At 32.4% G+C, this 25,924-nt stretch overlaps 3 protein-coding genes and 1 long non-coding RNA gene across 5 annotated transcripts; 3 read left to right on the top strand and 1 right to left on the bottom strand.

Annotated features, from left to right (window-relative positions):
• Positions 1 to 3,380: 3,380 nt before the first annotated feature.
• Positions 3,381 to 4,805, top strand: LOC114374273 (cyclin-dependent kinases regulatory subunit 1). 2 transcript variants are annotated; one of them, XM_028331896.1, is made up of 4 exons: positions 3,381 to 3,506; positions 3,591 to 3,681; positions 3,773 to 3,833; positions 4,397 to 4,805. In XM_028331896.1, exons 2-4 carry the CDS (start codon positions 3,629 to 3,631, stop codon positions 4,547 to 4,549), a joined length of 267 nt encoding a protein of 88 aa, XP_028187697.1. In that variant the 5' UTR covers positions 3,381 to 3,506; positions 3,591 to 3,628; the 3' UTR covers positions 4,550 to 4,805. The 2 variants fall into 2 exon arrangements, with proteins under 2 accessions (XP_028187697.1, XP_028187698.1); XM_028331897.1 differs by having other exon boundaries at positions 3,447 to 3,506; positions 3,588 to 3,681.
• Positions 4,806 to 6,028: 1,223 nt separating this feature from the next.
• On the top strand, positions 6,029 to 7,776 carry LOC114374967. The gene is made up of 3 exons (XR_003658668.1): positions 6,029 to 6,464; positions 6,718 to 7,456; positions 7,544 to 7,776. It is a non-coding gene; the product is annotated as an uncharacterized LOC114374967 (long non-coding RNA).
• A 1,124-nt stretch (positions 7,777 to 8,900) lies between these two features.
• LOC114374966 (pheophorbide a oxygenase, chloroplastic-like) lies at positions 8,901 to 14,411 on the top strand. Its single transcript, XM_028332696.1, has 7 exons — positions 8,901 to 9,937; positions 10,411 to 10,646; positions 10,813 to 10,939; positions 11,546 to 11,682; positions 12,334 to 12,493; positions 13,396 to 13,671; positions 13,883 to 14,411. The coding sequence occupies exons 1-7, from the start codon at positions 9,491 to 9,493 to the stop codon at positions 14,135 to 14,137; spliced, it is 1,638 nt and encodes a 545-aa protein (XP_028188497.1). The 5' UTR covers positions 8,901 to 9,490; the 3' UTR covers positions 14,138 to 14,411.
• A 4,025-nt stretch (positions 14,412 to 18,436) lies between these two features.
• On the bottom strand, positions 18,437 to 20,434 carry LOC114375661 (protein SENSITIVE TO PROTON RHIZOTOXICITY 2-like). The gene is made up of 2 exons (XM_028333510.1): positions 18,946 to 20,434; positions 18,437 to 18,622 (listed from the first exon to the last, which is right to left on the bottom strand). The coding sequence occupies exon 1, from the start codon at positions 20,211 to 20,213 to the stop codon at positions 18,981 to 18,983; it is 1,233 nt and encodes a 410-aa protein (XP_028189311.1). The 5' UTR covers positions 20,214 to 20,434; the 3' UTR covers positions 18,437 to 18,622; positions 18,946 to 18,980.
• Positions 20,435 to 25,924: the final 5,490 nt, after the last annotated feature.

Below are 25,924 nucleotides of genomic sequence, written 5' to 3' on the forward strand. Positions count from 1 at the left end.
TGTAGTGATTTTTTTCTAGTGGCTAAAAATTGTTAGAAATTACTTGGACTAAACTTATTTAATAATTTATGACAATTTTAAACCGCTAGAATTGATTAAAACAAATAAGCTTAGAGCCCTTTTTCTCTTCCGTTTTCTTCCTCCTCCCAACACCGGCTGAATACATCGTTGCAAATGTAGACATAACATTGTACCTTGGACAAACATTGTGGTTGAATCAAGATCCTATAAATGGAAGCTTGATGGGAATGATATAAATGAACCTCACTTTGTCCCATATTCCAATTTCCTGAACTTTGTATTCCCAAGCTTGTTACTTGCCATGATCATTTAGTCACTTTTGGAAGGAAAAAAATGCACATAAGTTATCTTTTTAGGAACAACCCATGTAATATTCTTGGGATCTAAGTACAAAGATTCCAACCTAAAGAAGTTTTTCATTTTCCCTTTTTCAACACTTGAAAATCTCCCACCTAGTTTTTTCTAGAATTAAATGAGGGGCTTGAGCCATACCCATGAGTGATTCAACAAATGAGGTATGAGAATGAGTTCCTTCATGAGCATCACCCATGGAAAAAGGATCAAAACTTAGGATGGAATTAATAGAATCTTCGTTAGGACCAAAACCCTAGGTTCATAGATAGAGTGCAATATCCTTTATTGTTAACTTCTCAGTGACTCACACACTATGACATGTCACACGATGATATTTGACTCAACATCTTTGTTGGTCAGAACCCTCCATAGGTACCCCTTTCTGAGATCTCGATAATCAACTCTTGTTGCTTCCAAGATCAATGATTGTCCCCAAAAATCAAAATTGAACTTTTCGGCATACTTTGTCCTCACTTAGACGCTTTCCGAAAAACTTCTAGAAAGTTACTCATCCTATAATTGTTCCAAGTCAAACATGCTTAATTATTAAGTTCTTAGGTGATGCACTACTGAAAAGTATATGCATCTTGTTGATATAGGTAATACCAATTAATTTCTTTAAGTTGTTCTTAAATGTACAATCTCACACCTACAAAGGCGCCTCTGGATTTGGTTCCATCAAGTGTTACATAAAGCGTTTGATGATGATTGGAGTTTTCATTTTGGGTTTATTTTTTTTATTTCACTTTGATGGATTTGGTTCCAACTCTAATCATTCCTAGTAAAAAATGTTACATAATTGAAAAGTGAAATAGAGAAAGAGAGAAACAGAGAGAAAAAGTAAAAAAAAATGAGTACCTTTGAGTTTGATGCTTGAAGTTGGAGAGTTTGGTGGCTCTGGAATGGAGTTTGAGGGAAACCATCATCTCATCATTGTGATGAATGCTCTTAAGTCGCTTTCATTCGTAATCGGTTAGTTTCTAAGGCACCATTTACGAGAGACAAAGTTAATGACTTATTTTTCAAATTAGTGTATGTGAGGACTTTGTTTATGTTTTTTTGTTTAAGAAAGGGCTATTAATGCTATGTTACAATATGAGATTATTCTAGTGGTAATAAAAACTAATTATGACATGTGTTGGGTGGCAATGTAGTGGGTTGTTGGTGCAATAGTGGTTAATGCTAGGTGGAGGAAGAAAACGAAAAATGGGGGTCTTGTGTGGTTTTGTAATTAATTCTAATGGTTTAAAACTACCAAAAATTGTTAAATAGTTTTGAAAATTTACTACCACATCACCGTTTAACATATACACTTGACGATGGAGACCAAAAGCCAAATGAAAAATAGTTAAGGGACTAAGACCAATAAAATATTAGTTGAAGGACTAAAAATGGAAGTTATGAAAAGTTAAGAGACTAAAAACATATTTTCCCTTATTTAGAACTAGGTTATTTGGTATTTCATTGTCATTTTGATTAAGATATTGTTAAACAAAACTAGTACTATTTTACACATTGTTTTGGTGTCCAGTTTGAAGGAATAAAGGAACTTTGTCAAACAAGTTGCAAACGTTCGTTTGGGGTGTGTGGATCCTCTCCAATGTCATTTGATGTGTGTTTTTCTAAAGCAATATGTAGTTTATGTGTTTTTTTACATAAAATTTAATATAAATGTACGAAACCAACAAGTGACAAAAACATTTAGAATTTTACATTTCTTTTCCTATTAATCATATAAAATTTTCATATGATATTGGCGTCATTTTTTCATTGTTCTTCAATTTTTTTTATCATTCCTTTAATTGTTCTATACAAAGCATCTAGTTGTGTGTTCATAAGAAGTTGTTTATTTCTCTTCTATAACTAAAATTTTATTTATGATCAACAATTGTGTTTAGAAACTGGTTGTGGAATTGCTGTGGTGGCTTAGTTCTAGTCTCGAGGAGGCATATTGCATACATATTTAGAGGTGATTACCTTAGGTGGGAGGGGTTTAATTATGTTGGCTCGCTTGTAGTTTGTTGGTTGGATGAAGATGCTGAAAGTTAAGGGTGGAGAAAGGAGAAGAGGGTAGAAGAAGAGGAAAATGAAAGGAAAAATTAAAAAATACAATTTGTGACTGCGTTTAGCTGTTGATATTTTAAAAAATTATTAAGATGTCCATTTTTAATGGACGAAAGAATCAATTTAAACCAATTTTAAAAAATAAAGAACTATAATGATTTTTTTTAAAATAAAAAATTAAATTGAACAAAAAATAAGATAAAGTCATTTGGTGTTTTATTAATTAATTGCTTATTTCATTTCATAATTAATACTATTGTATTAATTTAATTATTTAGAAGGTTTATTTGAAAGAAAATATATTTCATAATTCAATAAATATTATTTTTGCTATAAAATCTTCCTTTTATTAATTAATTTTAGAAAATAATGTTAAAATAAAAAAGAGTGTGGGAAAAATAAATTAAAATAAGTAAAAAAAATATTAAAAAGGTGAAAGAAGATTTTGTTAGAATCCTCTTCTTAACATGAATTTTGTTATAACAAATTAAAAGAATAATGCAAGGGGTATACATCAACATTTGGCATTGTTTTTTTTTTTTTTAGGTTTACATTTGGCATTGTTACATTGCTTATGTTCAGCATGATTTATTTTTAAAATTAAATTAAACTTTAACTTGATCCTTATTAGTTATTATCAAATTTTTTTATTATAATGGGATTCTATTAAACTCATAATATAATGGAATTCAAGTAAACTCCTAAGGGTTTAGCAAAATACAGGTTGGGGTGTGTGATTCACCAACGTTCACATTTTTGATTTATCACGCCGCCTCAGTGTGTAGAAAATTCGATTGCAAAGCGGGAAAATCCAAAATTTGAAATGCCAAAAATCAAGCCGTTATTACTTTTTAGCCGTTAATTTTTAATTTTTAATTTTTTAAAACTGTACCAGAAAAAATAAAAATAAAAAAATAAAAAAACACATACCCCTCAAAATATGAGTATAAAAACGAATTTACGATTTCATCCTTCCTATTCCGAATTCCAGAGAGCAATATATTCGTTCCGTTCCTTCTTTCTCCGCTCCTCACTTGGCTCTCTCATTCTCCATTCTCACTTCTCAAGTAATTAGCGTCTCTCTCCTCTATCCTCACTCTTAGTCCGATTATTCATTCGATAATTTTAATTGAAATGTTGCGTTTTAGCAGATTGAATCGAACGAATTCACAAACCCTAGTTTTCGAGGATGGGTCAGATCCAGTACTCCGAGAAGTACTTCGATGACACTTACGAATATAGGTACACGCACGATTCCATTTCCTTCGTTTTCTCTGCGATTAATTTAGGGTTTATTGATTTTTTATTTTCTTTATATTGTTTTGTTGTTCAGACATGTGGTTCTTCCTCCTGAAGTCGCAAAACTGCTTCCCAAGAATCGTCTTCTCTCCGAAGTAAGTATTCACTTTTTCCCCTCAGTTTTGTGCCTTGTGCGTAATTGTTAAGCGTTTGTGGTTTTTTTTTTTTTTTTTTTTTATTTAAAAACTCGTTTTTATGTAGAATCTGACCTAAAAAAAGTGATCGAAATTATCAAATAAAAATCTCCTTTTCTGTAATTTTTGGTGAAATGGCCAACTGAAATGTGTGAGGGTTTTGGTTGATAAACGAATATTATTCAATCAAGGAATGAATGTTCGTGGATTTTGTTGACTATTGATGGTTCTGTTCCAATGATTTTGTTCTATATCTTTTGTTGACTATTGATCGTTTGAGTTTTCAATCCTGATCCAGAGAACTGTTCTCATTTAGTGTCCCGCAATGCTCAAGTAGGATAGGATTCTCTCCAAAGGAGAATGCAAAAAACATAATTTTGTCCTATGCCCTGTTATCTAGTGGAAAGTTGAGGTGGCGTGATTTCATGGATTTTAGGGGTTTCTTATGCAAATTTTGAGTGAAATTGTTATTTTTGTTTTTGATTTGAGAAGGTCTATGTATTTGGTTTTCTTTTTTGTTACAGAATGAGTGGCGGGCAATTGGGGTTCAGCAGAGCCGTGGCTGGGTTCATTATGCAATTCATCGCCCTGAGCCACACATAATGCTCTTCAGGAGGCCTTTGAATTATCAGCAGCAGCAGGAAAACCAGGCCCAGCAAAGCATGCTTGTCAAATGAACACTATCTATGCAAATCTGAAAGTGGGATTACAATGTTATATAGGTTTTAATTTTGTTGGTAATATGGATGTTATGAAGAATGAAGAACCCTGGTGGAATTCTCTTTTTGTGGAGAATTTTCATGTGGTTTCAACTGTCATTTTAATGTGTTGTTGACATGATGATGTGTCATGGATTTTTATTGGTGTACCTCTCGTGTACTCTTATGCTCGGTGGATTATATAATAGTCATTATCGGTTAAATTCTTCTATGATTCCATGACTCAGGCGTGTGTTTTCTAGTGATCACAGTTTTTCACAGCGACGATTGTAATTTTTCTTGAAGCAATGTTCGATTTCAGTTATTATATTAGGTTTAAAATGCTTGATCGATCGATAGCATTGAACATGCTACTTATACTTTGAATACTATACTGGGTTGAGTTGTCTGATGAACTAAACTAGTAATTGTGGACTGCCATGGGTCATCATTTTTAAAATAGTCTGACTTTGTGATATCGATACCCAACAAAAATTCATACATGAAATTACAAGTTCTGGGTTTTTACTTTTGTTTTCTATATTGCAAGAGTTTTATGAAAGCGTAAGACTTAAAAGAATTACGTAACTTTTCAAAAAACTGGCCTTGTGATATCGATACCCAACAAAAATTCGTACATGAAATTACAAGTTCTGGGTTTTTACTTTTGTTTTCTATATTGCAAGAGTTTTATGAAAGCGTAAGACTTAAAAGAATTACGTAACTTTTCAAAAAAACTGGCCTTGTGTTTTAATTTGATTATTCATGGAAGTTTTTTTTTTTTTGGCATACATGGTTGTATTGAAATTTTCTAATTCAAATTTCTTCATTAGCGATCTTACTGGTTCTTTCATGAAAGATCTAATAGGTGCCTCCCACTCAGATGAAAATGTCCTCTCACTTAATATGCTTTAATGTTTATTGATCATTTAAAAAAACAGTTTATTGATTTAATAATTATCATTGTGACATTAAAATAATCTACTTTACCTTGTGACTGAATTCTCGAAAGGAATTTGATTGGGTGGAATGAATTGAGATTTGAGAATAAGAGAAGGGTTGGGACAAGTTTATCTTTGTCTTTACTTGGTCCGAATTTTTTATTTGGTCATTTATTTGGATTCGAACTTTACTCGATGAAAATCCAAAATATTAACATTATGTACAACTATGTATAAAAGAAATATAAAATCATAAATTAAAGTATATATTTGGCAATAGATAATATTTTAACAATATTATATGAAATAAATTTTAAGTTTGAAAATTGCAAAACTTCAACTTTTTTTTAGAGAAAATAAACTAGTGTAAAATTATTTTATATTGGTTACCAAACTCTTATTATTAATATCAACTTCAATCTAAATTTTAAGTTTTAAAAAGGTAGGTCAATACATTACTAAAACCTCTATATTTAATCTGAGTCATAGTTATCAAATGCTAATACATCATTAAGGGCCGGGCCCAATTTTTTTTTTCTTTTTTTCTCAAGACAAGAAGGAATTCGCTCCATTTTCATTCTTCACTAACTGGAAATAGGAAAAAAAAAACCTGTGAACGGAAATTAGGGCTCTCAAGTTGCAATTTCGGTTGCAGATTGGGGTGGTACCGTTGCAATTGCAATAATTTTTGAAGAGGAAAAAAAAGATTCGGACCACTTCCGAAGTAGTTCCTTAACCCCGATTAGTCATTTGCATCCTCCAATTTTGATGGAATATGTTTAATCTATGATTTCGTTCTCTTAATGCTTTGAAGTTTATCTAGGGTTTGCTATTGCAATTTGGTATCAGAAGATTGATTAACCTTTATCTATGGCCCGAGCACGCAATCTAATTGTCGCTGTGGGTTTAGTTGCTTTCGCTGCAGCAGGCATGACATTTCCCTTCTACATGGCGTAAGTCTTCTCAATTATTCATTGTATTTTCTTCACACTAATTAGATGCTCATAAGTTTATGTTTAGTTTAATTTCTATGCATGGTTTGTTTACAAAATTTTACACTGTTAAATGTTAATAAATAAAAAAATCATTTGTAGATGACTTTTAAGGTAATTATTGTAAAAGTCAACAAATTAAGTATTGGATGTGTAAAAATTCTTTACACTGTTAATGCATATGATATTTACTCTTGATGTTTTTATTGGTCAGTTCATCAAGGAAACCTGTTATTGACCCAACAAAGCCACTTCCACCACAAGCAACTTTTCTAGGGCCTTACATTAACACAGGGTCGCGTGATGTTGGTCCCCAGAAGAAATGAAGCAAGTTCAGTTATTTGATCAAGCTCATATATGTGCTCATTGTCTGAGGTTAAATTTTTATACCTCAGTTTGGTGGATCATGACTTTGAAGGAAACTATGGATGGGAAATTTTTTCTGTAAGAGGTGTTACACAATCTGTATGTATGGTTTATGTTGATCTTAGCAATTTTAATAAAAAGCTGAATGATGTTAATTATCATGTCACGTTTATTGCCTGTCTTGTCTTGTGAGTTGTGACCATACCACAACAACAACAAAAGTCCTGTTCCACTAGCCGAGGTCAGCTACAATTACATGACACTGAATATTGTTTATTATGATATTCCTCTTAACAAATTCTCTCCCTTTTCATAGAACTATAAATAATGTAATTTGCTCTCTTCACTAATACCTCCAGTGACCTTTTTTGCACTTCTCTTTCTTTGTCTTGTGACCATACAGTGGCAAAAAATTTAAGCTCTGTAGCAACCTGCACCTTTGTGCAAAGCTTAGTTTGTGATTGGATTTGAGATTGCAAACATGGTTTTGGCTTAGTTTGCGATTGGATTTGAGATTGTAAACATGGTTTTGTATAGCTGGTGCAATACTCTTAATGTAATTAGTTGCTGCTTCTTGTAAAACTCAGGTTTGGGTTCTAAAGTCCTGTTTGCATTTGTTTTCTGAACATGATAACTATATGCAAATGCTTATTGAAAATGATCTTGGCTTCCAGCGGTACAAATCCACACACACGATTATAGTTGCTGGCTTGCTGCCAATTACACAGGTTTGTACATTGATTTCATGGAAGATTGGCTTACGCTTGCATTGCTGTGTGTACATTAAAACTTAACTGTATTCAGGCGACTGACTGCAGTTGTATTCTTATGGCAAGTTTGTTTCAATTTATGGCAAGTTTGTTTCTATGTGCATTTTGATTCTTCTAGTTTTAGTACTCACATTTGGTGCTTGTTTGCTTACACATTTTGGATGTGCCTTATACTTTTTCGCATCAAAATATGAAAAAAAAAATGCAGAAGTTCCATTTTGTTGTTCCTGCTAGACGTGAATCAACAAGCCAACAAAACATTCAATTCTCAAATGGTGTAAAACCACCTACATAGTCCTACTCTTTCTCACCTCCACAGTTGTAAGTCATATACAAAGAACAAAAAGCATAAGAGACAAATAGAAAATAACTGAACAAACTTGGACTCCTAACAAGCAAACAGAACAACAGAGATAAAAGGGGAGGGAAATTGGTCCCCTTTTTCTTGTGCGAAAATTTCTCTTGCATTTTTGGATCAATTTATTTTAAAAAATAACTATTTTTTTTTTTAATTTCTTGTGGAAGTTTATATTGAAGTGTTTGTTTCCCTAAATTAATCTCTAATCAAACATGCTAAGGTTTTTGTTTGTGTTTTGTCCAGATTCATACATTTTATTTTTCTCGTAACTATCTTCAAAAGTAACCCTGTTCAAGATATTAGTATCAGAAACTGTAAAAGAACCAAGTCACAATAAAAAAAAAACACTTTTTATTTTTACCTTTTTCAGTTATCAATTTGGTTGATCTTTCATTCTTTTCATATTAATTTTATAGTTTAAAATAGTTAGTTTTAACTCCCCTAACCATCTATACTATTCTCCTGTTTCCTTTTCTTTTTAACTGCAGCAAAGCAATTGACTGTCGACGAAAATTTGATATCTATGGCCAAAAAGTCTCAGCCTTGTGATCAAATTCACACTTAGATTCAAGTCTATTTTGATAAAGTGTTAAGATGCTTGTGATTTAGAGGCCTTGATCAAGCAGTATAGCACCTATAGTTTATAAACTTAATATTAAATGAGTTAGATTTTGTAAAATGATTGGATTAAAAATAGATCTGAAACAAATTATGTATTGTATTTCTTTAAATAGAATAAGAACGTAAAGAGATTTAACTCACTTAAACATTTTATATTCTGATATTATTTTTAATTCTTATGAAAAAAAATACAGTAGGATGAAAACAAAAAGCGGGTTTGTGATTGTGTGACGCGAAGAAGCCGCGGGTTTAGCGTGCGCCGAATCTCGTTAGCCATGCCGCAAAGTGCAAACTAAAAATCAAGAGCATCATTAACCCACTTTGACACGACACACACAGTCATCCATGGTTTAAGAGTTCCCACTGTTTTTCAGTGTCTTGTTTTTTTCGCATCTAGAAAAAACACTCACGTGGTTGATAACAAGCTACATGGCCTTCAACCTTTCTTCCTCTTCAAACTTGTGGACATCCTTCGCTCCACCATCTAATTTCATTTCTTTTTTCCTGGCAGAAAAAAAAGAAGAAGAAAATTTGTCAAAATATTCAGAGACATAAACTGTGTAGTTTGTGGGAATTCTTCAGAAAAAGTATTGGTGTGAAAACTAACTGCACAGTCTATGTCTCCTAAAATTAACATTAAGCACCCCAGTAATAGTAATTAAGCAAAGTAAGAAAAATAGAAAATTAAAGGTCGAAGAGAATGACACATCTGAACAGTGTTTTGTCTGAAACCGCAAAGAACAGAAGAAAGAAACATTTGAAACTTGCACGACTCAACTACAATCTCTCTTATGAACACATCTCATTTGAACCTCTATAAACAAATTTTCAAACCTTAACACCTTACGAAAATCAACTAAAGAAAACCATTGATGGCGCTCCCTCACTCCATCTCTGCCTTAGCCACCACACTCACACTCTCCTCCCCAATAACCAAACCCCATAAAGTTAACCCCTTTCCCTTTTCCTCGAACCGAAATTCACAATTTTTAACGAAACAAACGCGACCCAGAAGCAGAAGAAACCTCTCCCTAACCCCTGCACGCGTTGCGGCGCCACCCTCAACGGTTGAAGCCGATCGATTATACCCAGAGGCCGAAAATAACGAAACTGAGGAAGAGTTTAGCGACGAGAGCTCTTCCTCTAAATTCACTTGGAGGGATCACTGGTACCCTGTCTCGTTAATTGAAGATCTGAACCCTCTCTTGCCCACACCGTTTCAGCTTCTGGGTCGTGAAATCGTGCTCTGGTACGACAAGTCCATTTCCCAATGGGTTGCTTTTGATGACAAATGCCCCCATCGTCTTGCCCCTTTATCTGTGAGTATATATAATTCTCTTATACCATCTTAGAATTTAAGTTTAGATCTAATTAAGGACCTTTGGAGTGTGCTTCTCTACTGTAAAGAAGCTCTCAAAAGTATTTTTAACATTGTATCCAAACAAACTTTAAATCTCGAAAGTTAATTCATAAGATGAAGGTTAATTTCTCTTATATGCATTATTTTAGTCATATCACTATTCACTAGTTAGATCTAATTAAGAGTCTGTTTGGATACTAGTCATAAGGACATTTCGAGTGTGCTTCTCAACGGTAGAAAAGCTCTAAATAAACACTTATAACTTTGTATCCAAACAGACTCTAAATCTTGAAAGTTAATTCATAAGATGAGAGCTGACTCCACTTATATACATTATTTTAGTCATATCACCATTCACTATTCTTCTATTTTTGTCAATTTTTTTATTTTTTTATTTTTGTGATTGAAATTTGGGTATTTGGTTTTTGGCAGGAAGGGAGGATAGATGAAGATGGGAAGTTGCAGTGTTCTTATCATGGGTGGTCTTTTGATGGGTGTGGATCTTGTGTTAAGATTCCTCAGGCTTCATCTGAAGGCCCCGAAGCACGTGCTATTGGATCTCCTAAAGCATGTGCCACTAGGTTCCCTACCTTGGTGTCCCAGGGTTTGCTCTTTGTATGGCCTGATGAGAATGGTTGGGAGAAAGCAAAGGCCTCCAAGCCTCCAATGTAATTGATTTAATTTAATTCGGTTTTGTTCTGAGGAATAATGTTAAATTAATTGTAATTGGGTCCTTTATAATGGATGTTATCCTGTGTTTATTATTTTATGTTGGCTAAGGAGTGTTTTGTTTTGTGTTTTATTGACCTGGATGGTAAATTTGTGTTTGTTTAGGTTGCCTGATGACATTGACAAACCGGAGTTTGCCACGGTCAACATTCAGCGTGATCTGTTCTATGGTTACGATACTCTCATGGAGAATGTCTCTGATCCTTCTCACATTGAGTTTGCTCATCACAAGGTACAAATAATACCTTTCAACTAGACTTTTAGGTGCAGGGTATTTTATTTTTATTTGGTGTGCTTGTTGATGATATTTTATTTGATCCTGTTGTAAGTGGATTTTGTTAAATATATTAATTGATGCTGATGCAGTCCATAAAGTGTTATCGGGGAGAAACTTTTGGTTGGTTCCATTTATTATACATTACATCTTCACTCACTGAAACCGCCACACGATTAGAGCATATTTTAAAAACTTTGAGAAACCTTCTTCATGGGCGACGTTTTGATTGAACACCCAATGTCATGAGCCTTCATTCTCACGTTTTGTTAGTTTACTAACATTCAATCTATTTTCTTGTGAAAATTTGGTTTGAATGTACAGCTGAATTTAATTAGGAAGTTATTCTTACTAATTCAAGTTAGTGTATAGGATCTTAAACTCTTACCAGCTTTTGTCTATTTACGGACCCTGTAATTAACATGCTTCTTTATCATATTGCTTATTAATATGTATTTAATTTAGAGTCTACCTAGTTAGCAGTTGCAAAATTTGAAATTATTTGGTAGATAGGGACTTGGGGTTTTCCAAATCACTAACATAAATATGATCCACACTCTACAGGTCACGGGAAGGAGAGACAGAGCCAAACCTCTGCCATTCAAGATGGATTCTCGTGGTTCATGGGGCTTCTCTGGAGCTAATGAAGGGAACCCACAGATCAGTGCCAAGTTTGTTGCACCATGTTATATGATGAACAAGTAAGCCAGTGGCTTTTGCATTGTTCTCATGTGCATTATTTAGTTCCAGTATTAACACTGAAGGAAATCATATGGATTTTGAGTCTATGGCCAAAAGATTTGTGCTCAACTTTAAGGAAAAAATGTTAGGTAGCTTTTGAGTATCATGCATTCGATCATAGGTGTCTCGCATACTTTTGTAATGAAAATATTGAGTTTTAACCATCAAAGCTTCCTCAATACCTGGATAATTCAGTATCAGACAATCAATTTGTAGAGTTCACAACAAATCTTTTTTTTCCCTTTCCGAATTTCTCTCGTTTTCACCCTCTAAAGGACAACTGGGAAAGTAATATGGAGAATGTTTGACTTTCTGATTAAACCTTAACATATCATCTTCTGATTAGGATGATGAGACATATGTTACTACGTTAACTGTATCTTCACTATGTAATATGTGAGGCTCCTGGAAAGGATAATGCCAATTTAAGTAGTTATATTGATATTGAGAGTCAATGTCTTGGAGACATATATGACTAACTATCGTTTTTAAGTGTTTATATGTATATTCAAGATGCATTTCAAATAACTATTACTTTATCCTAGGATGCTGTTGTTTTCTTTTTCATTTGTTGCTACTGAAGCTCAAAGTACTTGGCATTGTTATTGCAGGATTGAGATTGATACCAAACTCCCTGTAGTTGGTGACCAGAAATGGGTAGTATGGATATGTTCCTTCAATGTCCCCATGGCACCTGGTAAGACTCGCTCCATTGTTTGCAGTGCTCGAAACTTCTTCCAGTTCTCAGTGCCAGGGCCTGCCTGGTGGCAAGTAAGATTTCTACGTTCAGTGCTGTCCTTTTTCTTCTGTTTGATAAAAGTACATGCATGTTCCAGTCTGCTTATTTCTATGGTCTTTCACGGATTTATCTATACAAGTAACTTGTTCTGTCCTGATGATAAATGGTGTAGCTAATTTTGTAGTCTCAACCAATTTGAAAAGCTGAAAGAATTTGTAATTTGTCTAATTTGAAAATATACATAAATCAAGAACACTATATTGAAAGTTTCTGTTTGTCCTGAAAATGGTTCAAGAGTGGCCTATAAGCTTTCCTCTTAGGACCTTCAATATAATTAGGTGCTTCAGTTACAGTAAAGTTGACATACAATGGGGGTTTATTATGGTAACTGAGATTCATCTCCATAATGTGGGGAAATTATAAAGAGATACTGAGATTTAGTTTTTCTTACGTTAAAAATTGTGGTTAGGATGTTAGAATTTGAATGCCACTCCTGTTAGTAGAGGAAGTGAGTAAAAAAATCCTTTTGAATCATTTTATTCTACCGTGAGTAGGATGGGTGTTTTTACTTTTTATGTGGACAAGAAAAATGTTGTTAGTGATAATGAGGGTTAATAAATTTTGCAATACCGCATCCTTTAAATAATTTCATGACCTGACTGTAGATTTTTAAGACATGACTTTAGTTAGTACTTAGTAGAACATTAGCTAATGTCATTCCTTTTACAAAACCAACTGTATTTAGTAAACTATAACTGATGCAAGGGCTGTTGCTGAATACACTGGCTTATCTTACCAAACCGTTTCTACATCTCTGTTGATCTCTTCAGGTCAATTATAGTGTTCTCATTTAACTAAACTTATCATAATTCAGGTCAACTGAGTAATCTTACTGTTTGCATTCAATTTTAAACAATGCATACATGTAACTCAGGTCGTTCCTAGATGGTATGAGCATTGGACTTCAAATAAGGTATATGATGGAGACATGATTGTCCTTCAAGGTCAAGAGAAAATCTTCCTTTCAGAAACCAAGGAAGGTGGTGACATTAACAAACAGTACACAAACATCACCTTCACACCAACACAGGCAGATCGCTTTGTCTTGGCATTCCGAAATTGGCTGAGGCGACATGGCAATGGCCAACCAGAATGGTTTGGAAACAGCAGCGACCAGCCATTGCCATCAACTGTGTTATCAAAACGTCAGGTACAATAGTGTGATCCATGATTCTCATTCTGAAGCCCCTTCATTTTGAACAGTGACAAATGTTAGCAATTCACTCTCTCGAACTCCTTTTTTTATCGACGTGAGACCAAAGTTGGACACATATTTTTACCCTACAATAAAGAGTTTGTTGTTATCATTTCTCTTTTTGCTAACGAAGAACTAAATGAAACATTTATTTATGTTTGTGTAGATGTTGGATAGATTTGAACAGCACACTCTCAAGTGTTCATCATGTAAAGCAGCATATGAGGGATTCCAAACATGGCAGAAAGTCCTAATTGGGGCAACAGTTGTGTTTTGTGCAACATCAGGGATCCCATCAGATTTCCAGTTGCGTGTACTTTTGGCTGGACTCGCAGTTGTCAGCGCAGCCATAGCTTTTGCCCTAAACCAACTCCAAAAGAATTTTGAATTCGTGGATTACGTGCATGCGGAAATCGATTAAGCACGTCCCTCCAAAGGAACTTCAACTAGTTAGTTGTAAATAGAGTTGAAGACAAGTACATGTACACTAGTATTTTGATGAAAAGAGCTCAAATCTACCTAACCTTAGTGTTATCATTAAATTCAACGAATACAAGTACATAACCCATGGTTTTGAAATGCCCATACACGATTCCAGCAAAACGTGTTAGACATGAAAACAGAGTTTGCATTATGTTATTTGCACAGAAATGTGTTCACTTTCATTTCAAAACAATCTACTGATACTTACTCAAGAAGAAGGCTTACTGATACTATGTCCATTCCTTCAATTTCAAATTACCAAAATATTGCCATTTTCAAACACACTAGGGTTCAAATTTCAAAACACACACAAAAGTAAAAGTAAAACCTAGAAAGAGACAAGTTTATTAGTGCGATTTCACATTGAAGTTTTAAACAGCCCCAATACATTTTTCTTTGATCATTTTAGTTTTTTTTTTCTTGATAAGGAAGAAAAATTCAGTTCAACTCCTTTTTGTGTTTGCATATGTTCCTTTTCATTCTCCTTAAGATGCAACTAAAATCATTATGATACCCATAAGAGAATGTGTTTGAAACCCAACAAGGAATCATTCACAAATAAAGTTTAAACTATAATGATTCTTGTCGTATCCAACAACACAAAAATTAAAGGATGCAAGAAATTTTGTATTTTTTTATAAGAAAAAAGTTTTATTAACAACCAAATTTGGCACAAGATGTGAAAAATTTGGTGCCAGGGGAACAAGAAAACATAGGACAAAAAATGTACAATTATTCCCCCCCGCCCCCCCCTGTAACAAACGAAGCCTCTCCCACTTGTTCACTATAACCTCCCCACCTAGTCACTAACACCAATCAGGCTTAAATACATGAAAATAGAATTTTGAACTTTGATTCCTATAAATTCTTGTTTAGTCTTTTGTAAATTGTTTTTAGAAGTATCTAAAATTCATTTTTTTTACAGTCTTTGTCGTTTAAAATTTCTAACAATTGTTAACGTGACTAAAAATTATTGAAGTCAATATTACGTTAACTAGATGACATCATAAAAAATATCTTGTGATTCAATGTCATGTTAGCATCAAATTTAAAAATATTACATGAATTAAAAATATTTATTTTCTTATAGAAAATGATTAAGAACACGACTAAATTTTAGGGACTAAAAATAAAATAGTGACACATTTATAAGAATTTTTAAAAAAAGTTAAATATTAATAAAAAATAAAATACTTAAATACATAATAAATCTATCTAAAATATTTATTATGAAATAAGCATTTAAGGGTAAAAAAAGTTAGGCTTTGACAGGCTTAACCGCTTCAGGGGTATACATATTATAAAAAAATTAATTAAGGGATTATTTTATAACTTTTAATAAATAAGAGACCATTTTGTAATTTTAAAAAATAAAGAATTAATTGTAACTTAAAATAAAGATAAGGGACCAACAAAATAATATAGACTTATTTATTTACTTGCACCTATTTATTTCTTATATAAAAAACTAGAGGTAGTAATTAATATATATGACATTTTTTTAGTTTAATTTTTATACATTTTTAATGTAACAAATTTTGTGTTTGTTTGGTATGGCCATTTAGTAACTTATAAACTAGTTTGACCAAAATAAATTTATTTAATACATGAGCTTATTTTGATAAAATACTGCTTATTTTTATAAGTTATTCCACGTAGCAAGTTAGCTTATTATAAGATGCTAACTTATTTTATTTTCTTAATATTATATTCACTAATTTATTTGAAATCTTTTTATTTTTTGTATTTTTTTCTTCTTTTTTTTTGCTTATTTGAACACGACAATTAACTCGCCAATTGTAATTGCTAACACCGTTCATTAAGAGGTTAACATTATTTGAATTACATCAATTTAAATTATTTTCTGAAAAATTGTTGAGTTTTTGATAAAAAAAATTATACGACTTAATTCAATTTCTCTTATATCCAATTATATCATTTCCATTTTATATATCGATTCAATTTTAACATCACATTATTCAATTTGCATAACCTTTACTTGGAGGTTTATTGAAGGGTTCAATACATTTACCCAAAAACTAGCATTATTTTCTTCACACAAACCATTGAACACAAGGGAAGAAAAATTAACCATACCAATAACACCATAATAACAAAATTAAAAAAGGAAGAAAAAAAAAGAATTAACAAATACAGAGTGCATACACAATCATTCCAAAATAATTTTATCACAATTCAATAATCAAGTTTCAACAATTAAAAAATAATTTTTGTTTTAGCTTTAAAATAATTAAAAAATAATTTAAATATTAGAAACTATTTTTAAACAATATAAGTTTATTTTATTAAAGTTTATTTTTAAAGGACAATTTTGATTTAAAACAATATAAGTCTATTGAAAAATTGATTTTAAACAATATAAAAAATCATCAAATCTTTATCAATATTTTATAATACAAAATAAATAAAAATTAACCTACCTTTTAAAGATAATAAGTTATTAGAAAAAAATAATATATATATATATATATAATAATTACATATATTCTTTTACGTTATTTTGATATTTAACTAACTCTTAAAATTTTAAATTTTTTAGCTAGCTTATAAACTCTAACTAGCTTATAAATTAATTTTACCAAATATATTTATATTCGTTAATAAAAAAATATTATTTGTATAATTTTAAGGTAATTATTTTAAAATTAAAAAAATTTAATATATAATAAATTTTAATTAGAGAACAATATAAAATCCCTTTATACTGTACATAAACTTTTTACTCACATTTTTAGATGACAATATAAGCATAATTATGTTTTCTTTTACATTATGGTCTATTTTAAGTATTGATATGCTATAACAGGGAGGGCATTTGAAGATCAAATATTATGAGAGTATAAAAAATGAACAAATAACGAATTATGCAGGTATAATATGATGATTAGGAATAAAGATAAATTTCTTAAAAAAAAAGGATTAAAGATAAAATATTGTTTGACTTATTTTGTGATCATAATTAAGGATGCAAAATTCAACAGACCTGATTACATATAAAACTTTACAAATTACAAGAAGGGTGATATCGTCGATCGTGGGTTAGCATATAGTGCTTACTATAGGAATGATGGCGATGGTAATATGAAAACCATGCATCTGCAATCTGTATGCTCTTAGAATTGTCTAATAGAAGACTTGATAACGGATAAACACAATGATAACTCTTACAGTAAATAATAACAACGCACATAACTCATAACCGATTAATATATATGTAAGTACATGTGACTGGAAGTAATCCAATCTCATGACCTAATCTGTTTATATATACTCCACATATATATTACAGCATTATTATTTAGTCCTAAACATATTCAGTTATCGGTAAAAAGGGGCTGGTGGATGTGGCGGAACAACTAGCAAACACTCTGAAGGATTTGTGGAGTAATGTCAGATAGATTCAAGGAATGCTCAGCTATGCAGAAGTCAAGACTCAAGAGCGAAGTGGGTACGTTTTGGTGATTCAAATTCAAGCTATTTTCAACCCCAGGAGAAGCAGTACGTGGAAGCCAATAATTGATTCATTCAATAAGAAATTGGCGTGTTGGAAGGGAAGTCACCTTTACACTTTTTTTCTTTTTAGAGGTTTCCTAAAAAGGTGGTGGACGTTTTGGTGGCTATCCAAAGAAAATTTCTTTATCTCTTTCAAAATTACTCATTCTCGTCTAGTCTATGGTATGCTGTTCTTCATTGGTTGGGTCTCTATTCAGTTGTGCCACATGATAATTTATCCATGCACATACAACTAGGGGAACATCTCGGGGAGAAAATTTAAAAGATTGAAGTTTCTATTCTGGCACGTTACATGTTGGTGTTTGTGGCAATATTTGTGGAATGCGATTATTTTTAATAACGGAGCAGCGGCATCATATTAAATCCCTTTCATGGCAGTGGCTGTTATACAGAAGAGGTGTAAAGCCTGGAATTTTCTTCTTCTCTTGGTGCATAAACCCACTGGCATGCATCACATATATCTTGAATACTTTTTTTGGTTTACTTTTTGAAAGGCTATCATTTTTTGGAAGTTTGGTTTTTGTAAATTCCGTCATGCTTGCCATGAGTGGCTAGGCCCATGTTAGCCACTGAGGCGTATGATACTTGATCTACTCCTTTTACAACTGTACATATTCGTTACTAGTAATATAATAATATATTTTCCTTTCAAAAAAATTTATTCATCCCTTTAATTTCCAATTACACATACTTACACAAGTACTCAGGGTCAAATGAACAGCATTCTACAAACAATATCATTACAGTCTAATTAGAGTCTAGTCGGTAGAAAACACCACCAAGAAATAAAAAGAAAACTAACATTAAAAAGAACGAAAGACAATATTGCTCAGCAACAATGCTTATGGTCGCAACCATGCACAAAATTACACTCCCAAACGTACTGCACCTAAACATAAAATAATAAGAGACGAAAATGTTAGCCCAAGGAACTCCAGCTATAAAAACAAGAATTAATTTGGTAATATTTCAGGTGAAGAATATTCCTTTCACTCGAAAACATATTCCCATATCACTTCGCATTTTTCATACATCTTGTTATAATTTTTTTTTTCTAGACAACATATATATTTTTTATTGAAAACAATCATATTCGATCATGATAATATGATATGAATGATAAAACTCTCTCTAAATTTAGTTATATGAATGCACATAATTGATTAATGACAATATAGTATAAAAATTGAAGCTGTAAGAGCAGTATAGCACCTCTTGATGATCAATCATCAAATTAAACACATATATCATCTTAAACCACCAGCAATATTATTCTGTTGTACTTCTGATTTTCCCATGTATGATGACATGCCATTAATATTAGGAACTGGGGTGTGCCCCGCGAACAAAGTAATATGGCCCATAAGCTTGTCCTTCCTAGAAAACGTAGTGCCACACGAGCACTGCCACTTGGGATAGTCCCCACAGTGCTTCTCGTGTGTCCTCAAATCAGAAAGCACAGAGAACTGTTTCTGGTTGCACCTATTGCACATATACATCTTGGGGCAGTGGCTCCTCTTGTAATGGTTCTTGGCACAAATCATTGACTTCAAAGGTTGGAACTTGGCATGCCTTTGGTTCCATCTACACCCTTGTTGAGGGCACGAATATCTCTTTGTCACACTTCCTTCTGCACCTAAAAACAACAAATTACTCTCCTTTTTGTTGTTTTTCTTCATTGGGTTGCGCAAAGCTGCACTTGTTTTGTACTCTTCCCCATGTGCCCTCATGTGCATCCTCAAATTAGCATCACGCTTAAACCCTTTCCCACACACTTGGCAAAAATATGAGTACTTTGCCAACAAATCCGCAGCATCCAATTCAATTATGTCATCACTCGTCTCCCCCATGATGTTGTTAATAATGTTGGCTGCTTCATCATCCTTAGGGTTAAAATAATTATTACCACTATTGCTATTATTGTAGCTTTCAGCAAACCAATCCAATGATGCCTCTCCCTCAATACTATTAGATAAGAAACTTTGCCCTCTATTTATATGTGAGACTATGTTAATGTTACTAGGCACACCCCTATTGTTGTTGATAAAGTTTGATTCATGATGTGATGGTGGTAATAATCTACCATGATCAATTTGTTGCTGGTGCAATTCATTAATAGTATTAGTACCTGAAGGGGAACTAGAAATCATTTGCTGGCAGGTGAATCTCATTGAAGTGGCTGCCACTATGATTTCTTGGATTGTGTTATTGATGGTGGAGATTGCCGTTGGAGTTGACTCGGGTAGGTTTTGTTGAGGGGAGACAAGAACACCAACTAGGTTGTGGAGTTGACCTAGCTTGTCCTTGAGAAGTGAGAGGTAGAAGAGGAGAGAGTTTGAAGATGAGTGTGAAGGTGATGAGGAAGAGCTTGCTTCAAGAGAAGGTGAAACCAAATATTCATTATTCACTGCTGCAGGAAACATATGCAGTTCTTGAAAATCATTTGTGGGGGTAGTAGATATTGTGGCCTTTGGCATCATTGCTTGAAATTGAAAATCTTCCTCCAATAAACCTGTGAGCTATGTATCTAAGTTTTCCGTGTAAAGATTGGCTTTGACTGGGATCATAGATGCATAGATATATGTTATTGTACACACTGGAAGGTGAGTGTGGAGAGGGACGTTCTTTATATAAAGTGGCAGAAGCAGCCACATACTAATAACTTAGGATTTTTCTGTGTTATGACTTGTGGATGGCAATAGATTCTTTGCAGAATGCAGTGAGCTTACCACTTTATAAAATCCTAGCTTTTTAATAAATTTTATTAATATAATATATTCTTATTATAAAATTGAAAATGTAAATGGTAAGATCTTGATATATTTGATATGGTGAAGTTTTTTTCCCCTACAAAAGATGATCCTTTTCTCTTATGGGATAGGTTTAGGAGAGACAGAAAGAAAAAAATTAATATAAAACAAAAGATGTGATAAGTGTATGAATATAAATATCTTAAATAAAATAAAAATTGATTTGAACTGGAAAATAATAATATTTGTATATAATTATTTGTATTTTTTTCTATATATATATGTATACATATTTTAAAAATATATTTCAAAATTAAAGAGCACAATTTTTTGTTATCTCATTTAATGTTAAAAAAAAATACTTTCTTAAATATTTTTAACTTTAAGTATTTTTTAAGACAAACAAGACTAGACACTATTTATGACATTTTTTAAAAAAAAAATTCATCGTAAAAATTTAAAAGATGATTTTTAAAAAATTCTTTTTAAATTTGGATAGCAAGTCAACTGGGAAGGTATAACCTAGAAAGTAGAAACTCATCCCCACTTAAGACCTCCCTCATATGAACCCAATATCACACATATAGCAAATGAGAGATAATCCAATTTCAGTTACGACTTTCATCGGACTGCGCTCATCATTATATTTTTTGCACGTTGATAATTATAAATTGATTAAATCCTTCTGCGGATCTTTATTATTTTTTGGTTTACAATTTTTTTTTGTCTTGTCTAGACTTAGTTTTCCTTTATTTTTAGGCTGTGTTGTCAATCTAGGTTTGAACTTTGAAGGGTTCGCATGGACAATCTTTGTTCGTGCATGTGACAGCGTCATCAACGTGTTTTGTAATTTGATTTGAATTTATAAAGAATAAGTTTAAATCTTCTTGTAATATTTCTCTTAAAAGTATAAAATATTAAATATATACAATATTTAGATATTAAATAGTTTAGTTTTATTTAATAATTCTTTTGTATATATAAATTATTAAAATATTTATAAGAAGATTGAGATATAAAATTGCTCATCTATTAAACATCTAGGGTGGCATATATATGACATCACTTGACAGGAACACAATGACCACAACCTATACTCATGCAGCCTTGGCTTTTTACTTGGAAATGGGAGTGATTAGTTTCCGAAATCCTGACATTGCACTAATATAAATAAGTCAATAGATTATGAGATTAAAATTTGATTTAGGATAATGGCTTTATGAAGCACATCATTACGAGCTAGCGTGATTGGAACCGCGTTTTTATACCACATCCATCTCAAAATTCATGTTCAAAGGCTTCTACAGTTCAATGAAGCAAGCTGTGCTTATTATTGTTTCAAATGGATCGGATGTGGAAAGAAAATGGTGATCCATGTTGCAAAACACGCACTTTGTCCGTTTCAAAATAAGTATTTTTTTTAGATTATTTTAACAAACAAATAAAAACTAATAAATTGATTAAAAGCATAATAATTTTATAAAATAAACCTTAATATTAATATTATATTAAAAAAATTAAAGTGGTATTTATTAAAAATATTAGTGAAAAAATAATTAATATTATATATTTTTTTTGAAAAATAATTAATATTATATTTAAAATTTGAATATGATACTTATAAATTTTTTTCTTAAATGCGATACTTATTTTAGATGGAATACTTCTTTAAGTAATTATTGTAATATTCAGTTTTAATCAGATTTTAAACTGACTTGTGTATCAGTGCAATGACAGGATTTAAACTAACTACTCATTAATAATATGATTAATTAATCCTTTTTATGCATTAAAATAATAGATAACTTGATCAAATTTAAGAGATAAGATTAGGCGTGATGGAATTTTGATGTGTAAATTAGTTAACTCATAAAAACTTCTTTATTTATTACAACTACAAGTAGTCTACAAACTTCCTCATATATAGACTATGAGCTGTAAGCATAACGAATATCCTATATTTGGAGGCTAGTTGATAACGATGTTCAGTGATGAATTTCTAGTTGAATACATTTGCAGGTGTTGTGCTAGTGGCAAATGCAGATGGGGTGGGGGACTTGAGTTTGCTCCAAAGAGATGATGAAATTGAAGAAAGTGAATATTATAAAAGTGGCGTATGTTTAAATAAGTATTTTAAAAATAAATATAATTAAGTTAGTTGAGTATGAAACAAAAAGTGAATTGATCATCTTATAAATAATTGTCTTATCTGCTTTTGCTTTTATCTAGATACTTGAGAATTGATCATCTTCAATTTTTTTTTCTTTTATATAAGACAATGATCCTTTAAAATTGTTGAATACATCAAATGTCTACTCTATTTAAATGTCTTGAAGTTTTGAAAATTTTCTAATCTGACGTACCATTTGAACTCGAAGCCACATGGTTTTAAGTTGGAGCTATATATGGATATGCGTTAAGTGACAACACTTTTTTTTATATTTTTTTATATTCTCATTATAATGGGTTAAAATTTATTAAAAATTATCAATTTTAATAGATTTTATTTCTTGATTAATGTTTCTCTCTTGAATTTATTAAAAATTATAATAAATTTTAATCAATCACAAAAAAAAAATCCAAAAAAGTGTCCTGAAAGAATATCGTCAACACTTTTCTATGTATTGAAATGAAGAGTTTCATTGTTTAGAGTATTTTTATTAATTGACTAAAAAAGATTGTGTTTCGCATAGGATAATAAACATAATAATGGGACGGGTTAAGGACTCATTCTACTCTTGTCACTTCAAATAGCCGGACATGTTTAAGTTTGAGGTTAAAAGAGATGGTTTTAAAAAATTTAAATTCGACCACTTTCCCATTGGGTTATATCAGTTTTGGAAAACCTGCAAGAATACATTCCGTCTTTTTATAATCATTTTAATTTGTTTATGCAATTTTAGTAAAATGTATAATTTTAAGTTTGTTATTTAATTATTTAACTATTAAATTAATTTATATTTCAATAACTATAAAATATAAAAAATTATAACTCTAATTACTTTATTTTTAGAAAACGTTGGTAGAGGAATAATATTTTCATTCTAGAAAATTATGAATTTTAGAAATCATAAAAATATATTTTGTTAGTACTAATATGTTAAGGGGAAATAAAGATTTTTATGTTTGATTACAATATAACTTTTTTGAGTATATAAGTTTTTTTTAAAAATGTCCTTTATCAAATATTTTTAATTCAAATTATATTACAAATATTAGATTTAGCTAATTTAATTATAAGATTTAAATAAAATGATATATTTAATAATATTTTGCGATTGCTAAAATTTAATTAAAAAGAAGAGCTTCCGCTTATTAGAAATTAAAACCAACACTGATTATGTAATTGTAAAAAAGAATAATATAATTATTTTAGATAATTAAAATTTTCTATTATTTGAAAAAGCTAGATTCCCAATCCTCTCATGAGAAAGTGAATTAAAATTGATTCAACCCATAGTTTCATGATAATCTTTTTCTTAATAAATACATACGCCGGAAAACTTAGTTTCCCAATTTAGAATTAAAAAAATAAATAAAAATTTCCTACTACCAAACGTTGCCGGAAAAGACAAGGGCATAGAATAGGACATGTATATATGGGTAACAAATTCAATGACTTTGGATTTGATGACCTTCTCTTATTTTGGATCAATATATTAATCTAATAGTCCATATTTTTTTACTTTTTTAAAAAAGTATTTTAAATTTAATTATTAATTTATTTATATATTTTTTATACTTTAAAATCATAAAATAAATATTACTGAGCTTGTAGGATAAAAAATATTTTTTATGTATTAAATCAAGTCAAGGCCACTCAAATACCTGTTTAGATTTACTTGCTGACAGCACTTGCCCCTTGAATTTGAGACCAAGGGAGAAATCTCTTCAGAAAATACGAAGAAGAAGAAGAAGGAATATAAACTGAAGATGGATATTCTCCTTTATTCAGTGCTATTTTGAGGTATATATAGGTTCATTCAATACTAGAACCTTCTGCTATACTATTACAAGCACGAAATATCATGTGACATATACTGACATATCCTAACAGAATGCGTGCCCCATTAATGCTAATAAAATTACGAAAATGCACATGCACGTGCTTCATATGCGGACGTAATCATTGAGATACACGGGTTGCTGAGTCTCTCTCCTGGGTCTGGTACTCTGAGCTCTATCAATACCCTCCACTGGCAAAACCACCTTGTCGTCAAGGTGGTAGGTGGAACATAAGTCTTCCCAGCGTTCCCATGATGTCTCCTCCGACGTGAGACTGTTCCACTGCACCAGAGCCAACAAGGATGGTGGTGACGTGGTAGTATCCCATTTGGTATCAAGAACGCTCAACGGTTCAACGAGTGGGTGGTTGTCAGTAGCTTGTGGTGGTAGAGGTGCAATGTTTGCGTGAACAGGACCGTGATGAGGTTTAAGCAGAGAACAGTGAAAGACATTGTGGATTTTGGAGTGTGCCGGAAGAGCCAGGCGATAGGCGACTGCACCAATTGCTTCAGTGATGCGAAAGGGACCATATTAACGTTTAGAAAGCTTGCTAAATGTCGTGCGGGCGAGAGAAAGCTGGCGGAAAGGTTGTAATTTGACGTACACCCAATCGCCGACTGAGTAGGAAACGTCACGGCGCTTGCGATCAGCCTGGTCTTTCATGGTTTGTTGGGATTTCTATAGACGAGTAGTGAGAATGGTCCAAAGGTCCTGTCGTGAGGATAGCAGGGTGTCGACGGCTTCCACAGAAGATGAGTCCTTGATGTAAGAAACCAGTAAAGGTGGTGGTTTGCCATATGTGGCTTCGTACGGGGTGACACTGGTAGCGGAATGAACAACGGTGTTGTAGCACCATTCAGTGAGGGAGAGGAACTATGACCACTGAGAAGGGGTGTCATGCACAAAGCACCGCAAGTACTGCTCCAAGGTTCTATTCAACACCTCGGTCTGCCCATCCGTTTGGGGATGGTACAAAGTGCTCATACGCAGTTTGGTGCCGCTGAGATGGAATAGATCGCACCAGAAGTGGCCTACAAAGATGGGGTCACGGTCTGAAATGAGACTGCAAGGGAAGCCGTGGTGCTTGGCGACGACATCGAGGAAAAGGAATGCCACATTGTGGGTGGTATAGCGGTCGGGAAGAGCCTCGAAATGGGCACCTTTGGTAAAACGATCAACCACGACGAGGATGGTCGTGTATCCCCGAGAAGGAGGCAAGCCAGTGATAAAATCTAATGAGAGGTCTTGCCAGGGAGAGCTAGGGATGGGCAGAGGCTGGAGTAAACCTGTAGGTCATTTAGTCTCATATTTGACTTGTTGGCACGTAGGGCATTGGCGGATGAAACGTTTAACGTCACGGCTCAAGGTGGCCCAATGGAAGCTGGCTTGCACGCGATGTAGGGTCTTGGCAAACCCGAGGTGGCCGCCGATAGGTG

The sequence above is a fragment of the Glycine soja genome, chromosome 11, assembly GCF_004193775.1.
Source record: "Glycine soja cultivar W05 chromosome 11, ASM419377v2, whole genome shotgun sequence".
Lineage (NCBI taxonomy): Eukaryota > Viridiplantae > Streptophyta > Magnoliopsida > Fabales > Fabaceae > Glycine > Glycine soja.

Coding starts and splice junctions, on each gene's coding strand:
- LOC114374273 (XM_028331896.1), top strand. CDS start 3,629: ATGGGTCAGATCCAGTACTCCGAGAAGTACTTCGATGACACTTACGAA. Junction 3,682..3,772: donor GATGACACTTACGAATATAG/GTACACGCACGA, acceptor TTTGTTGTTCAG/ACATGTGGTTCTTCCTCCTG. Junction 3,834..4,396: donor AGAATCGTCTTCTCTCCGAA/GTAAGTATTCAC, acceptor TTTTTGTTACAG/AATGAGTGGCGGGCAATTGG.
- LOC114374966 (XM_028332696.1), top strand. CDS start 9,491: ATGGCGCTCCCTCACTCCATCTCTGCCTTAGCCACCACACTCACACTC. Junction 10,647..10,812: donor AAGGCCTCCAAGCCTCCAAT/GTAATTGATTTA, acceptor GTGTTTGTTTAG/GTTGCCTGATGACATTGACA. Junction 12,494..13,395: donor CAGGGCCTGCCTGGTGGCAA/GTAAGATTTCTA, acceptor CATGTAACTCAG/GTCGTTCCTAGATGGTATGA.
- LOC114375661 (XM_028333510.1), bottom strand. CDS start 20,213: ATGATGCCAAAGGCCACAATATCTACTACCCCCACAAATGATTTTCAA.